Below are 16229 nucleotides of genomic sequence, written 5' to 3'. Positions count from 1 at the left end.
AGCAAAGCAAGAAATCTGGAGTACAAATGGGCTTTGTGGGTCCTCTCAAAACCAAAAGATTCTTCCTGATGACTTTGATTCCAATACTTCCAATGTAGAAGGCTACCCACATTTCCTCAAAAATGAATTTTATATGTAAAACCGTGTATGTGTACTTATATGGCTTCCTAATTGGCCTTGGCCAATTTCACTACTACAGCCCCACAAATCCCTTGAGAACCAAAGGGCCCAATGAGTGTAATGCTCCAGTGTCTGGGTTCCTCATCCACCTCCTCGGTCACCCACCAGGCTTTACCCCCACCGCTGAGAGCCCACCCTGCCTCTATAAAGCCCATGATTCCAGACCCTCCAACAACTAAAAATAACCAGCAACCCAGCTCTCCCAAATTATTTAACCCCTGACTACCTACGGCCACCATGAACATGGGGCGCCCTGGGCCTCTGTTCCCTGAGCCCCTTCCTGCGGAAAAGCAAAGTAATTTTCTTCCTTCTTATTTCCCCATTTTCTTCCTCGCCTCCTCCAATAATCTCGTCTGTCCTCGGGCTCCCATTCCTACCATCCATCAGTCTTAGACGATCAAACGCTGATTGGCATCTGTCATAAGGTACCAGGTCCCTCATATCTCCCAGTACCCTGCACCCACCACACACCCCTAGTACATGCCCCTATCGTCCTTGTTCCCCTCCTAATTCCCCCCCCTCCGGCTGACAGTTTACCCTTGTCTTCCCCCATCCTGCTGTCCACATTTCCTATCCCCCTGCCCTCATTCCCTTAGGATTTCCTAATTGCTGGTTCCAGAGTCCTCTTAGCTTACAGTCTCCGGCTCCGTGAGAGTTCCAAATCTCTTCCTTCCAATCACCCCTTCCGCTACCCTCCGCAGAGCCCCGGCTGAGCACCCCCTCCCCATCCCCGGCTCCTCGGTACCCCAGGTCTCCGCGCTCCAGGGGCCCCCCCTTGGCCCCCTCAGCCACGGAGTTTCCCTCTGCCGGCTCCCCGGCGTCCCCTACCTTCGGCTCGCCCCCTACTCACTCCCCTCCGACAGCCCCCCTCCCCGTCCGTGTCCCCGATCCCCAACGCTCTCCACTATCCCGAGCCCCGCTCGCCGCGCCGACCCCTCAGCCTCCCTGTCGCGGGTCTCTCCTGCCCCCGCCACACTCGGACGGATGGTCCCGGGCTGCGCAGCCCCGCAGCCGCCCGCTCCCGCCGCGCCACTACCTTGGCCTTGGTGACGAGGTGCGTGGCCCGCTTGACCACAGCGAAGTTGCCCTTGCCGATGGTGCGGTCGATCTCGTAGTAGCCGATGCGGGCAGGCACCGGCCCGCGGGAGGCCGGGGCTGGGGGACGCGGCGGGCCAGCCGCCGGGGGCACGGCAGCGGGGGCGGCCGGGGGCCCCGGGGCGGGCGGAGGCAGCAGGCGGCCCGCCGGCCCGGCTCCCCCCGCTCCGGCCCCGGCAGCCCCGCCAGCTCCGCTCGCCGCCGCCGCCGCCATCTTGTTGTGCAGTGAAACCTCCCGGGCCGCGGGGAGCCGGCGGGGGGGAGGGGGCAGGGGGGCGGGAAAAAGAGGGGGGGGCCTAGCGGACGTCACTCCGGGAGGCGGGGCGCCCGCGCCGCCGGGGCCCGGCGCCATGGCAACCGCGCGTCACGTGCCGACGCGCGTCACTGCCCGCAGCCATGGCAACCGTGACCTCACCGGCGAGCTCGACCTTCCCGCGTGGGCCCTGCTCCTCTGGCGCTGGCTCCCGGGTGCCCCCCTCTGGGGATGGGACGGTGGGCACCGCAAGCGTGCCCGCCAGTTCCCAGCCGCCGCAGCGCTCCCGAGGCGGGAGTGCCGGACGCCGGGCTCCAGGCCGGGTCCCCAGTCGCCCCGGGAATGGCTAATACGACCCCTGCTGTGACCTCCGTCCCAGTTCAGCAGTCACCCAGCCTCCCTTAAAACAAAATATTTCCTCATCACCAAAAATACCGGCCTTGTCCCACTTTAGCGCTTGAGGCCACAAAGGCAGGAATAGCTACGAGAAACTGTAACCAAGCTGGTAGCGAGGCAGGGGAATTCTTCAGTAAAATTCCTTCTCCTAACACAGCCCTGCTCACCCGGTACAACTAATCTGATTGTCACCGAATACAGGGGGGATAGGGAAACTGGGATTTGCGTGTTCAAGGGTGGAGAAACCAGCCCAAACATGCGTTCCAGTCATTGGGTGGGTGAGGGCCAGAGAGGCTACGTCATTTTCCTCCCACCCCGTCTCCGAACAATTCTATAGCTAGATGACTGTCACAGGGTCTGCGTCCTATTTCTGTCACTTGTATAACCCTGATGGAGCAGTGGTGCACATTGTCCAGAGAGCCACGTCATGGTTAAGGACAAAACCATCTGTTAGGCAAACTAAATAAAGACTAAAATAATAATTCCCTCCTTACAGGGACTCTCCGAAGACATTAAAGGTGATCAAATTTATAATCCCAACAATAAATCTCATATTCTTTTTTTCTTCCTTCGTCTGCTATCTGGCGTTCCACATCCTCCGGGGCCCCTCACTAGCTCTGGGGTTTCCCTTCTACTGTGTCCCACTGCTTTTATTAACTAGATGAACTTAACCGCTTTAGGTGGGGATGGGACAGGGATAGGCAACTGGGCTGTCCATAGCACGATGGTCTGTGGCAGGCTGGGGGGCAGGGAGAGGGAAGACTGTGAACACTTCCAGTGTTAAAATGTATTCCTTCAGTCCAGTGCTGATCTATCCACTTGCATGTCTCTCTATGTGGCAGAACTGTCTCGTCAGGCCATTGCATGTACAATATCCAAAACTGACACCCAGGGCACCATGAATGTGTGAGGAGAGCACATATTTACTCACTCCAACCAAAAGCTGTTTACGAGCCCTCTGCTTCCCCATCTGACTATAAGTAAAGGCGGGCACTAGGATGGGCCAGAGAGGTCATCCCACAGTTGTCTTGTATCAGTTCCCTGGTAGCTGTTCCAAATTGCCAACACAATTAACAGTAATTGGCTCCTTGACTAGCACATAAGGATGAGGATGAAATGGTCCTCAGCTTCTGGCACTGGTTAAGCCCTTTCCTTGGTTGAGCTTATTCAATCCCAGATAAATGATGGGGTGTTCCCAGGCTCGCTTACCACTTCATGACCTCACTCACCTGCCTCTGCGTTAACTTCAGAGCTGGGCCCCAGAGTCACAGTTTTACCATCTCCCTGGGGAGGGAGTCTCAACAGAAACCTTAGCTAGCTGGGAAGGCAAGGGGAAAAGAATCTTTTACTCTGGAAACTGCAGGAGTAGCACCAAATCCATTCTCACCAATGTCTTTACAGCCTCTCCTCCACTCATAGACGTCACTGGAGCATCAAGTACCCCGACTTCTGGCACTCTCTGGAGGGTGTCAAAAACAAGAAGCCTCTGAGGAGAAACAAGGAAATGGAGCATGGGTCTCACTTCCAAAGAGGAAAGGCAGATCATGCTTGTACCCTAATAAAGACTGGACTGTGTATGCTGTGTGTTAGATCATGTGTGCTCCCTGCCTGTATGAATTGGGGCCAGTAGATGGTGTGTTCTATGGAGACTCAGACAAAGACTTACTGGAAAGCTCCCTGAAGAGTCCTCTTTGGTGAGAAGAACATGGAAAATTCGGGAGGGCATTGCACAGTGAAAATCCTCAGGGGACAAGGAAAACACTTTAGATGTATGCATTTAATAAGGATTTCTTGAATGCTAAGCCTGAGGTAGGCTTAGGGAGGAGCTCACAGTCAAAAATAACAATGTGTGAGACACTACACTAAGCAATTTACATAAATGAACTCACTTAATCCACAACAACCCTATGAAACAGATTCTATTATTATCCCCATTTTGCAGATAGGGAAAATGAGGCACTGCAGGATTAAGGGTATTGGCCATGGTCACAGAACTAGAATTCAAACGCAGGCGGCATGCCTCTTGAGCCTGAGATCTTCCCAGACTGGATTATAAACCCTGTCAAGGGAGTAGCTGGTATGAAAAAATGCCTTCTCCAGAAGCCCAGGTTGACTGAGCTCAGTTTATACCCAGGGAAGAAGAGGACTTCGGGAATTCTTGAGAGCAGGACAGAGCTGGAACCAAAGCGCATCAACAAACAGCAGACTACAAAACAGGACTGAGGTACCTAGGGTGGCTTCACTTGTAAGTCGTGCCACCATGAGACTCACTGTTTAGCGTGTACTTCTCCTGCCTTTAGAAAACAGGTGGGTAGGTGTGTTCCCGCCCAGCCGCAAACTCCAAGGAGTGGCCCCAGGGCTGAATTCTCGGAGCCGCTGCAGTCCCGTGTAGAGGCAGAGAGCTAGCCACCACCCAGTTCCCAATCAGCTCCACAGCCAACTCACTCTTTTCTAGAAAAGCAAAAGATTAAAAAAAAAAAAGGCAAAAGATAGATTCAGAGATGAAAATGAGACATTTTCCTATGTAATGTCATTGTGCTTGTTTCTAGAATTTGAAAAGGGCAAACCAAGGCATTCCTGATGTATACCATAGGCCCTTAGACAGTTCTAGAAATGATACTAAACCTCTGAGGACCTAAGGTCTGCCCGGAAAAGAATATAAGCAGTAGGAGGTAATACATTAACTCTTTTATGATTTTAAAGGCGCTCTAGCCTATCTGCAGGGCAGCTTACCAGCGACCTGAAAGAAAACTGCAGCCTCACAACACAGCTCCAAAGATTCTCTGAGCCATCAGGGCCTTGAAGAAAGTCCAACCCTCACTTTACGTTGGCCCAACTTATTACTGCTCTGAAAAAAAGCTAACGTTATAGGAGCATTCAGTTGATAGAGGGGCATCATTCAGAAATTTTGTATGTCGGAAAGCAATGCCATATTTACATGCCATATATTCCCAAACAAGGGAATTATTAGCCGGTTATAAATTCTGCTGTCACGTAGAAATCAGGGCACTGCTTGATCACATTGTCCAAATCCTCGGTGTGCCCGGTTCTCCGGATGAGCTGAATGTGCGCCTGTTTTTGTGAGGGCTGTGTTCTGCATTACTACCTCAGCTGGGAGAGTGCTGCCTTCCCCCCTCCTAGCCCAGATCAACCTAGTCAAGTCCAAATGCTCCCCCTGGGTGTCAAGAAACAGCTCTAAGCAGCCATAGTCTCCTGCTATAAAATATCTTGGGGAAGGGGCTTTCGAGAAGCTAAATAAGCTTTCAGTCAAGGATTTTCTGTTTGGCTTGCCCACATTTTTCTTTTTAATGGAGCCATTCGAGCTATTACACAAAACCTAAAAAAAAAATTATCCTTATTACTTTCCATATGTTCTAGGATATGGTTGAAGCATTTTTAGATTATTATTAATTACCCTTTAGATCATCCAAAAGATTTTTAAGTATGATTTTTTTTAAAGATTTTATTTATTTGAAAGAGAGAGAATGAGCAGTGGGGAGAGGCAGAGGGGGAGAGAGAGAGAGAGAGAGAGAGAGAAGCAGACTCCCTGCTGAGCAGGAAGCCTGACACAGGGCTCCATCCCGGGACCCAGAGATCATGACCTGAGCCAAAGGCAGATGCTTAACCGACTGAGCCCCTATGATTTTTTTAGACGTTTTCTGCACTCTTAGATGTGACTATATCATCTTTTAGGATCAATGTTTTTCCTCAGGGAGATACGCCTTTGATTTTATATGAGAAAATACATTAGGTACAGAAAAAAAATTCATTCAGGACAACTTTTTTCACAAAAGGATACGCTCCTTAACAAAAGGTACACGTAGTTACTCTGCAGTCCACTCCTTAATATTTATACCAATAAAATTTTTTTCTTATAATGTGCTTCTTTCTCACAGAGGGACAAAGAGTGGTACTCAACAAATACTAATTAAAATGTTGGCATATCTGGATCCTTTTCTTTCCCTTACATAGAAGTGTACCTAAAATTCCAGGAATTCAGAACATCTCACATTAGATGAGTGGAAATTCTTTATTTCCCTGGCTCTGAAGGTACAGAACTGCCTCTTTCCTGTTTATTCCTTCATCTTCACATCTCTGCTGACTAAAGAGCCATCCTCCCTGCCACACCTGCCTTGGGAGTTGCCTCTCAGTTTTAAGTGCTCACCTTCAAACAGCCTTACCTGTTTTGAAGAGAGCACAGAGACTCTGCCTTCCCAGCGGCTTCCTTGCATTAACAGGGGGGGTTGCTTAGGTTTTCTACCAGCCTCTACAGCTGTTGGCTAAGCAAAACGTATGCAACTGGGATTGACTTCCATAGGTAGCCGATCTACCTTTGTTTGCTTCATTTCCACCACAATTTTCCTCAGTTAAACTAGAAAATCCATCTTGCACCTCAAAGGCGGGCTCTGCGGGAGAGGAGCCCTCTCCCTTGCCTGTAGAGACACCTGCTGGTCAAAGTTTAAACTACAGGCAGTTGAGAACCACAAACCCACATCAGGAGCCAGAAAGCTGGAATCTAAATGGAAGCCGGCTCCAGGAAGCTGGATGTCTGTATGGCCAAACAGAAAAAGCACAGTGGGCTGAAGTTACCCGAGCAGTGCCCGGGCGGACGGTAACAGTCTGCACCTGTGGTTTTGGGCCACCCAACGATGTCTCCAGTTAGCCCCAGGGTTCTCAAGGCATTTTAAGAAGAATTCTTAAGGATGAAATTAATGGCCGCTTATTTTTATTTAAAAAATAATTTCATCTTTGGCATGTTTAAAGAGCAGCCTGGCATCACAAGTAAAAAGGGTAAGGGTTTTATAGTTAGACCTAGATTTTGTAGTGGGTTTTTCCATTTACGAGGTCACCTTGAGCCTTAGTTTCTTCTTCTGGAAAATCACTCCTACCTCATGGACTTGTTAGGAGAATTAACTGTTATAAATATGTACAGGGACCTAGATTAAAGTCTGGCACATGGTAGACACTCGAGTATTAATTTCCTTCCCCTAAAAGCAAGTAAACAAGGACAGGCCTCTTTCCAAATCACCTGGAAAAGATGAGGATGATGGAGGAATGATGGATTAGGGCTGTGAAAATAAATTAACTTCAAGGGCACCTGGGTGGCTCAGTCAGCAAAGTAGCGGACTCATGATTTTGGCTCAGGTCTTGATCTCAGGGTCATGGGATCGAGCCCCACGGGCAGTCGGCTTGAGGACTCTGCCCCTCCCTCTGCTCACTCTCTCTCTCTCTCAAATAAATAAATAAATCTTTTTAAAAAATTAACTTCAGAGTTAAAGGGAGAAAATGATAGTTTTAAGTGTTTCGGTTTGGTTTACTAAACACACATCATTCAGTCTTTGGAAGTTGGACAGATTTGCGTTCATGATACAACCATAGACGTCCAGTAAAAACCTTCCCAATCTCACAACTTCATAAAGTAGTTATTATCCCCACTTATAGATGGTTGGGTTACTTGAACCATCTGATGACTGACTCACACAGCCAGGAAGCGGTGAATCTGAGAAGCAAATCCAGGCTTTTACTCCCCAAAGCTAGTTGTCTCTCTGAACTTGAGGGTACACCAGTGTCTGTGGTCTGTTTAAAAAAAAAAAAGATGCCAAGGATATTTTTTTCTTCTCAAATTTATTTAAAGTAGATGTGTAAGGGGCGCCTGGGTGGCTCAGTCGTTAAGCGTCTGCCTTCGGCTCAGGTCATGATCCCAGGGTCCTGGGATAGAGCCCCGCATCAGGCTCCCTGCTTTGCAGGAAGCCTGCTTCTCCCTCTCCCACTCCCCCTGCTTGTGCTCCCTCTCTCGCTGTGTCTCTCTGTCAAATAAATAAATAAAATCTTAAAAAAATAAAGTAGATGTGTAAGAAAAATACTAAAATATTTCTATCACTGCTATGCAACAATCTGCTTAAGAAATTGTGTGCATTTTCAGGGTGCCTCGGTGGCTCAGTTGGTTAAGCATCTGCCTTCAGCTCAGGTCATGATCCCAGGGTCCTGGGATCAAGTCCCGCTTTGGGCTCCCTGCTCAGTGGGGAGTGTGCTTCTCCCTCTCTCTCTCAAATAAATAAAATCTTAAAAAAAAAAAAAAAAGAAAAGAAATTGTGTGCATTCCCAAACTTTCTGCAAGTGCCTTGTGAGAACTCTATCGGAGCTCTATGAGGAAGAAAAACTCAATCCTGGCAGCATTTCTTTTAAAATTCATTTAAAATCATATATGTAAAAAATTACTAATTATATTTATATGAATGCCTTCCTGTTATGCAATAATTTACTTTTAAGAAACTCCAAACACCCATGTGTGATTTTTAACTCTATTTTTCTTTCTTTTTTTTTTTTTTTAAGATTTTATTTATTTGACAGAGAGAGATGGCAAGAGAGGGAACACAAGCAGGGGGAGTGGGAGAGGGAGAAGCAGGCTTCCCTCGGAGCAGGGAGCCCAATGCAGGGCTTGATCCCAGGACCCTGAGATCATGACCTGAGCCGAAGGCAGACGCTTTACGACTGAGACACCCAGGCGCCCCTCTATTTTTCAAAATACAATTAAAATGCCCTAATTTCTTTTTTTTTTCTTAATTAAGATTATTACATTGAGTTCAATGTTAAGGTAAAAATAGGGGCAGAACACGATGAGGTACGTTTTAGGGTCTGAGCTCTGAGAGTCCAATCCCCAACTCCAAGCTCCAAGTTGAGCCACATTCTGATAAAAGCTGGATTGTGGAAACCAAAGTAGGTATCAAATACTCGACCCTTACATTTCACACCAACTTTAATAGCAGCTTTGATTTCTCTAGAGATTTTTTTCCAGTGACTTCCAAGCATCAAATATTTATGGATTCATTGTTTGGTACAGTTCGAACTCTCAGAGCAGAGGACTCAAATGCCTTTACAACCTGGCCCCAACCTCTTTGTCAGCATTTCAAATTTCAAGGATTTTCCCACTCCACCCTTCCCCACCCAGGACCACTGCAGGCTCCCTTATGATCAAAACACATTCTGCACTTTCTCCTTACCCTTTGCTCCTGAGTGTCTGTGTGTTTGGAATACCCTTGAAGCTCACCCAACTATTTGAAATTCTACTACTCCCTTAAGGTCCAGCTCAGCTCAGGATCCTCACAATCCTTGTAAAAAAATCAGTCATAGTGGGGCGCCCGGGTGGCTCAGTTGGTTAAGCGACTGCCTTCGGCTCAGGTCATGATCCTGGAGTCCCGGGATCGAGTCCCGCATCAGGCTCCCTGCTCAGCAGGGAGTCTGCTTTGTCCTCTGACCCTATCCCCTCTCATGTGTTCTCTCTCTCTAATTCTCTCTCTCTCAAATAAATAAATAAAATCTTTAAAAAAAATAAAATAAAATAAATAAAATTATTATTATTGTGAATCTATTGTAGCACTTTTAACAGTCTAACTTATATTACATTACATTTATGGCTCTCTGTCTAATTAGATTATAATCCCCAAATAGGCAGGAACCATATCTGTTTAATTCACTATTCTATATCCAGCACTTAACACTGCGACTGGGACATAGCAAATATTTCTTAAATAAATGAGTGTCTCCCCATTAAATTGTGATTTCCTTGATGCCAAGGACTTGTATATGCTCAGAGCGTTTCTTCATTCCTTCCTTTCTATACGTCCAGAGCCTAACACACCACGCAGCACTCGGTCTGTATTGGGCAAAAATAAAGCAAGAGAAAGATAGAGTTTGTCCTAAAACATACATTCTCTCTTTTGAGAGTTTATAGAGACATGGCTGGCACGCTAGAGCTGCCGTCTAAAATCTAACTTTGATCTGAGCACTTTGTCTTGCAGAAATGTGGGGACTCTCAAGGCACTTCTGGAGAAGCTAAGAGAAAAGCGAAGGGTTTGCTGGGCAATCAAGCACCCTCCAGAAAATTGAGACCATAGCACGGCCCAGGGCTCCATCCCTGCAAGGAAAGAGAAAGCAGGAAGAAGGGATAGTTGGCGAAGATCCCATTCTGACTTTGCGACAAGGGAAAGGAAAGATGGAAGAGTCCTAGCTACAATTAAAACATGCCCCGAAGGCTGCAAAAGAGCTAAGAATAGTTTCTCCAAACAGGTAGTTTAATGTCGTTCTGTCCCCAGGACAAGTAGGAAGCCACTGGCTGAATTTTTTCACTACCATCATTTATTAGACTCTTTCCAACCAGGCCTCCAGGTAAAATAAAGCCTCTTAAAAACTCTTCTGCCAGGGCCCCTGGGTGGCTCAGTCGGTGAAGGGTCTGCCTTCAGCTCAGGTCATGATCTCCGGGTCCTGGGATAGAGCCCTGCATCAGGTCTCCCCTGCTCCCCTGTCTGTTCATGTCTTCTGTCCATTTCTTGACTGTATGATTTGTTTTTTGGATGTTGAGTTTAAGTTCTTTATAGATTTTGGATACTAACCCTTTATCAGGTATGTCACTTGCAAGTATCTTCTCCCATTCCGTGGGCTGCCTTTTAGTTTTGTTGTTTCCTTTGCTGTGCAGAAGCTTTTCATCTTGATGAAATCCCAGTGGTTCATTTTTTGCTTTTGTTTCCCTTGCCTCCAGAGACGTGTTTACTAAGAAGTTGCTACGGCCGAGGTCAAAGAGGTTGCTGCCTGTATTCTCCTCTAGGATTTTGATGGTTTCCTATCTTACATTTAGGTCTTTCATCCATTTTGAATTTATTTTTGTATATGGTGTAAAAAGGTGGTCCAGTTTCATTCTTCTGCATGTTGCTGTCCAGTTTTCCCGGCACCATTTGTTGAAAAGACTGTCTTTTTTCCATCGGATATTCTTTCCTGCTTTGCCAAAGATTAGTTGACCACATAGTTGTGAGTCCATTTCTGACTTTTCTCAGAATGGAAATCTATCTATGATAAACTTCATAGATCCATTGATCGATGTGTCTGTTTTTGTGCCAGTACCATGCTGTCTTGATGACGACAGCTCTGTAATACAGCTTGAAATCAGGAATCACGGTACCTCCAGTTTTGTTTTTCTTTTTCAGGATTCTTTGGCTATTTGGGGTCTTTTATGGTTCCATACAAATTTTAGGATTCTTTGTTCTAGCTCTGTGAAAAATGCTGGTGGTATTTTCATAGGGATGGCACTAAATGTGTAGATTGCTTTGGGTAGCATAGACATTTTACCGATATTCTTCCAATCCATGAGCATGGAATGTCTTTCCATTTCTTTGTGTCCTCTTCAGTTTCTTTCATAGATGTTCTACAGTTTTCAGATTTAGATCTTTCACGCCTTTAGTTAGGTTTATTCCTAAGTATCTTATTGTTTTTGGTGCAATTGCAAATGGGATTGATTCCTTAATTTCTCTTTCTGCTACTTTGCTATTGGTGTAAAGAAATGCAACAGGGGTGCCTGGGTGGCTCAGTCATTAAGCGTCTGCCTTCGGCTCAGGTCATGATCCCAGGGTCTGGGATCCAGCCAGCGTCGGGCTCCCTGCTCAGCGGGAAGCCTGCTTCTCCCTCTCCCACTCCCCCTGCTTGTGTTCCCTCTCTCGCTGTCTCTCTCTCTGTCAAGTAAATAAATAAAATCTTTAAAAAAAAAAAAAAAAAGAAATGCAACAGATTTCTGCACATTGATCTTATATCCTACAACTTTGCTGAATTCATGTATGAGTTCTAGCAATTTTTTGGTGGAGTCTTTTGGGTTTTCTACATAGAATATCATGTCATCTGCAAAGAGTGAAAGTTTGACTTCTTCCTTGCCAATTTGGATTTTTTTAAATTTCTTTTTGTTGTCTGATTGCTGAGGCTAAGACTTCTAGTACTATGTTAAATAATAATGGTGAGAGTGGACATCCTTGTCGTGTTCCTGACCATAGGGGAAAGGCTCTCTGTTTTTTCCCACTGAAGACAATATTAGCTGTGGGTCTTTCATATATGGCCTTTATGATGTTGAGGTATGTTCCATCTATCCCTACTTTGTTGAGGGTTTTTATCAAGAATGGAAGCTGTATTTTGTCAAATGTTTTTCTGCATCTATTGGCAGAATCATATGGTTCTTAACCTTTCTTTTATTAATGTGGTGTATTAATTGATTTTTGACAAGGATACCAAGACAATTCAATGGGGGAAATAATAGTCTTTTCAACAAATGGTACTGGGACAACTGGATATCCACATGCAAAAGAACAGAGTTGGGCTCCTACCTCACACTATACACAAAAATTAAATCAAAATGGATTATAGGCCTAAATGTAAAGGCTAATACCATAAAACTTTTTTTTTTATAGTTTTAGAAAATGTAGGAGTGGGACGCCTGAGTGGCTCAGTCACTTAAGCATCTGCCTTCCACTCAGGTCACGATCCTGGGGCCCTGGGGTCCTGGGGTCCTGGGATCTAGCCCCACAACAGGCTCCTTGCTCAGCAGGGAGCCTGCTCTCCCTCTGCCTGCCACTCCCCCTGCTTGTGCGCATGCGCTCTCTCTCTGACAAATAAATAAAATCTTAAAAAAAAAAATGTAGGAGCACATCTTCATGACTTTGGGTTCGGCAGTGGGCTCACAGCTACAACACGAGAAGCACAACAGACAAAATTAATAATAGATAAATTGGACCACATCCAAATAAAAACAGAAATAACAAATAATTTTGTGCTGCAAATAGTACCATCAAGAAAGTAAAAAGTCAACTGACTGAATGAGAAAAAATATTTGCAAATCATCTATCTGAGAGAGACTTGTATCCAGAATATATAAAGAACTCTTACAACTTAGTGATAAATGGACAGTCCAGTTACAAATAGGCAAAGGATTTGAATAGATATTTCATCAAAGAAGATATACAAATGACCAATTAACACATGAAATATACTCAACACCATTAGTCATTAGAGAAATGCAAATCAAAACCACATACTTCACACCCACTAGGATGGCTAAAAAAAAAAAATGGACAAAAACAAGGGAATGTGGGGGGCACCTGGGTGGCTCAGTCAGTTGAGCGTCTGACTCTTGGTTTCAGCTCAGGTCGTGTTCTCTGGGTTATGAGATCGAGCCCTCCATGGGGCTCTGAGCTCAGTGGGGACTCTGCTTGGGATTCTCTCCCTCTCTCTCTGCCCCTCCCCCTACTCACTAACATGAGCTTTCTCTCTCTCAAATAAATAAATAAGTCTTTTGAAAAAAGGATGTGGAGGAATCGGAAACTTCATACATTGCTGGTGGAAATGTAAAATGGTATAGTCACCTGGGAAAGATGGTTTAGCAGCTTCTCAAAAAATCAGACAGGGAGCGCCTGGGTGGATCAGTCGTTAAGCGTCTGCCTTCGGCTCAGGTCATGATTCCGGGGTCCTGGGATCGAGCCCCACATCGGGCTCCCTGCTCAGCGGGAAGCCTGCTTCTCCCTCTCCCACTCCCCCTGCTTGTGTTCCCTCTCTCGCTGTGTCTCTCTCTGTCAAATAAATAAAATCTTTAAAAAAAAAAAATCAGACATAAAGTTACTATATAACCCAGCAATTCCACTCCGAGGTATATCTAAGAGAACTGAAAACATGTTCATACAAAAATGTGGACATTAGTGTTCATAGATACCATAATAGCCAAAAAGAAAAATAACCCAAATCTGATTCAACTGATAAATGGATAAATAAAATGTGGTATATCCATATAGTGGATTATTATACAGCAATAAAAACAAATGACATATTGATACATGCTACAACATGGATGAGCCTTCAAAACAGTACGCTAAGTGAAAGAAGCCAGACGCAGAAGTCACATATTGTATGACTCCATATATATGAAATGTTCAGAATAGGCAAATCCATAGAAACAGAAAGGACAGTAGTGGTTGCTTAAGGCTGGCAGGGTTGGGCAGTAGGAAAGAATGAGGTGTGATTACTAATGGATAAAGCATTTCCCTTTAGGATGATGAAAATATCTGAAACTTAGATCATAGTGATGATTGCACAAGTTTGGGAATATACTAAAATCATTGCATTGTACACTTTAAATGGGTTAATTTTTATGGTATGTGAATTATATCTCAATAAAGGTATTAACATTTTTTTAATTAAAGAAAAACTCATCATGAAGAAATTCTTTACCAATGGAGACTCAGCTGAAGGGAGTTCAGTGTAGAGGGGACAAAAAATATATATTATCAAGTGTTTCACCCAAGCACCAAAGGTCTTTGCAAGAAGAGACACTTTCAGGGCGCCTGGGTGGCTCAGTTGGTTGGGCGACTGCCTTCAGCTCAGGTCATGATCCTGGAGTTCCGGGATCGAGTCCCGCATCGGGCTCCCTGCTCAGCGGGGAGTCTGCTTCTCCCTCTCCCGCTCCCCCCTCTCGTGCTCTCTCTCTCTCTCAAATAAATAAATAAAATCTTAAAAAAAAAAAAAGAAGAGACACTTTCAGGGAAGACAGTGGGAAAGGTTAAAGTCTGCACTACTTTTGACTTGTAGAATCCAGAATCAGAATCAGTTTTCTCTCTATAAAGAATACATATTGCATGGGGCGCCTGGGTGGCTCAGTTGGTTAAGCATCTGACTCTTGGTTTCGGCTCAGGTCATGATCTCATGGATGTGGGATCAAGCCCCACATCTGGCTCCCTGCTCAGCGGGGAGTATACCTGAAGATTCTCTCCTTCTGCCCCGCACCCCCCCCAACTTGTGAAGGAAGTCTGATGCGGAACTCCATCCCAGGACCCTGGGATCATGACCTGAGCGGAAGGCAAACGCTTAACTGAATGAACCACCAGGTGCCCAGTAAACAAATCTTAAAAAAAAAAAAAAAAGAATACGTACTTCAAGAAAGGGAGAATGTTCAGTTCGTGGGGGACCAGCGTAGGCCTCAGCCATTAATAACAGCTACTCGAAGTGTTCACTGCCCATCTGAGAGCTGTGCCAGAACTTTGTCATCTAGTCTTCTGAGTTCTAGTAGGCAGTTTGAACAGTTTAACTCCAAACATGGATATCAGACCAAATCATACAATTTACATCAACAATATGAATGACAAAATTAAAAAAGAAGAGTTGAAGAGATCCCTGTATGCCCTGTTTTCTCAGTTTGGCCACGTTGTAGATATTGTAGCTTTAAAGACCATGAAGATGAGGGGGCAAGCCTTTGTTATTTTTAAGGAACTGGGCTCATCCACAAATGCCTTGAGACAGTTACAAGGATTTCCATTTTATGGTAAACCAATGCGAATCCAGTATGCAAAAACAGATTCTGATGTAATATCTAAAATGCGCGGCACTTTTGCTGACAAAGAAAAGAAGAAGGAAAAGAAAAAAGCAAAAACTGTGGAACAGACTGCAACCACTGCAAACAAAAAGCCTGGTCAGGGAACACCAAATGCAGCAAATACCCAAGGAAATTCAACACCAAATCCTCAGGTCCCTGATTACCCTCCAAATTATATTTTATTCCTCAATAATTTACCAGAAGAGACTAATGAGATGATGTCGTCCATGCTGTTTAATCAGTTTCCTGGCTTCAAGGAAGTACGTTTGGTACCTGGGAGGCATGACATTGCTTCTGTTGAATTTGAAAATGATGGACAGGCTGGAGCTGCCAGGGATGCTTTACAGGGATTTAAAATCACACCGTCCCATGCCATGAAGATCACCTATGCCAAGAAATAACATATGGGAGAGTTGTCTTTAAAGCACTTGGTGTTATTTATAGTGTTTGTTTTGATAACATTTGGTCAGGCCATTTTTTAATAGTTGGGATGAGGGAGAGTGGAAGTGAGATTTTTGTGAATGATTTTAAAAAATACCTAGGCTTTGTTTAGCCTTAGTGAACTATGAAATATGAAGGCCTCAGTTTTGTATAATAAACTTTTATTTGTATTCTTTACCTAAAAAAAAAAGAAAGAAAAGAAAGGGAGAATGTATGAGAAACACCTCTGGGAGGGAGCCTTTCACAGAAGGAAGAACTAAAATATTCCCCATTTACATTCATCAATTTTACTGAACAAGAGACAAGCCCCACTTTGTAGGCAATGATTTAAATAGACCATACAGCTAATCCCACTGATTCCTGGGAAAGCCAGCAACCTTGCCCTGGAGTCCCTGAAGAATCCCTCATGGCTATAAAAAGCTCAGATGGTTCTGTGGCCGTAGCAATGTCTTCTTATTTCCTGTCTATCCCTTGTTGATAGACCTCAAGGGTTGTCAATTACAGTTTCCTTGTGGAGGCAATCTCCTGGGCTGAATTATTTTCAGCTATTATGTGTTTACTTAGTACCCTGTTTGTTGGAGGAGTTAATCAAAAGGACATGACCACCGGTGGACACTCAAGCTGGACCCTGGCAATCAGAGGCTCCTCATCCCTTCCCCTGTCCTTGGAATGTATGCTCGGCCTACTGTTCCA

General features: G+C 45.2%; 1 protein-coding gene and 1 pseudogene across 4 annotated transcripts in view; one reads left to right on the top strand and one right to left on the bottom strand.

The window, feature by feature from the left end:
• SIK3 (SIK family kinase 3) overlaps positions 1 to 1517 on the bottom strand; it is a 245508-nt gene extending 243991 nt beyond the window's left edge. For all 4 annotated transcript variants that reach the window (XM_081799398.1, XM_081799400.1, XM_081799399.1 and 1 more), the window contains exon 1: positions 1217 to 1517. In XM_081799398.1, the coding sequence (XP_081655524.1) occupies positions 1217 to 1489 (273 nt within the window). In that variant the 5' untranslated portion in view covers positions 1490 to 1517. The remainder of the gene's footprint in view (positions 1 to 1216) is intronic.
• A 13163-nt stretch (positions 1518 to 14680) lies between these two features.
• On the top strand, positions 14681 to 15706 carry LOC102741627 (U2 small nuclear ribonucleoprotein B'' pseudogene; annotated as a pseudogene).
• The last annotated feature ends 523 nt before the right edge of the window (positions 15707 to 16229 follow it).

The sequence above is a fragment of the Leptonychotes weddellii genome, chromosome 11, assembly GCF_054177405.1.
Source record: "Leptonychotes weddellii isolate Sample4059 chromosome 11, ASM5417740v2, whole genome shotgun sequence".
Classification (NCBI taxonomy): domain Eukaryota; kingdom Metazoa; phylum Chordata; class Mammalia; order Carnivora; family Phocidae; genus Leptonychotes; species Leptonychotes weddellii.
The sequence above is the reverse complement of the archived record's forward strand: the minus strand, read 5'-3'. Positions and strand labels throughout refer to the sequence as shown.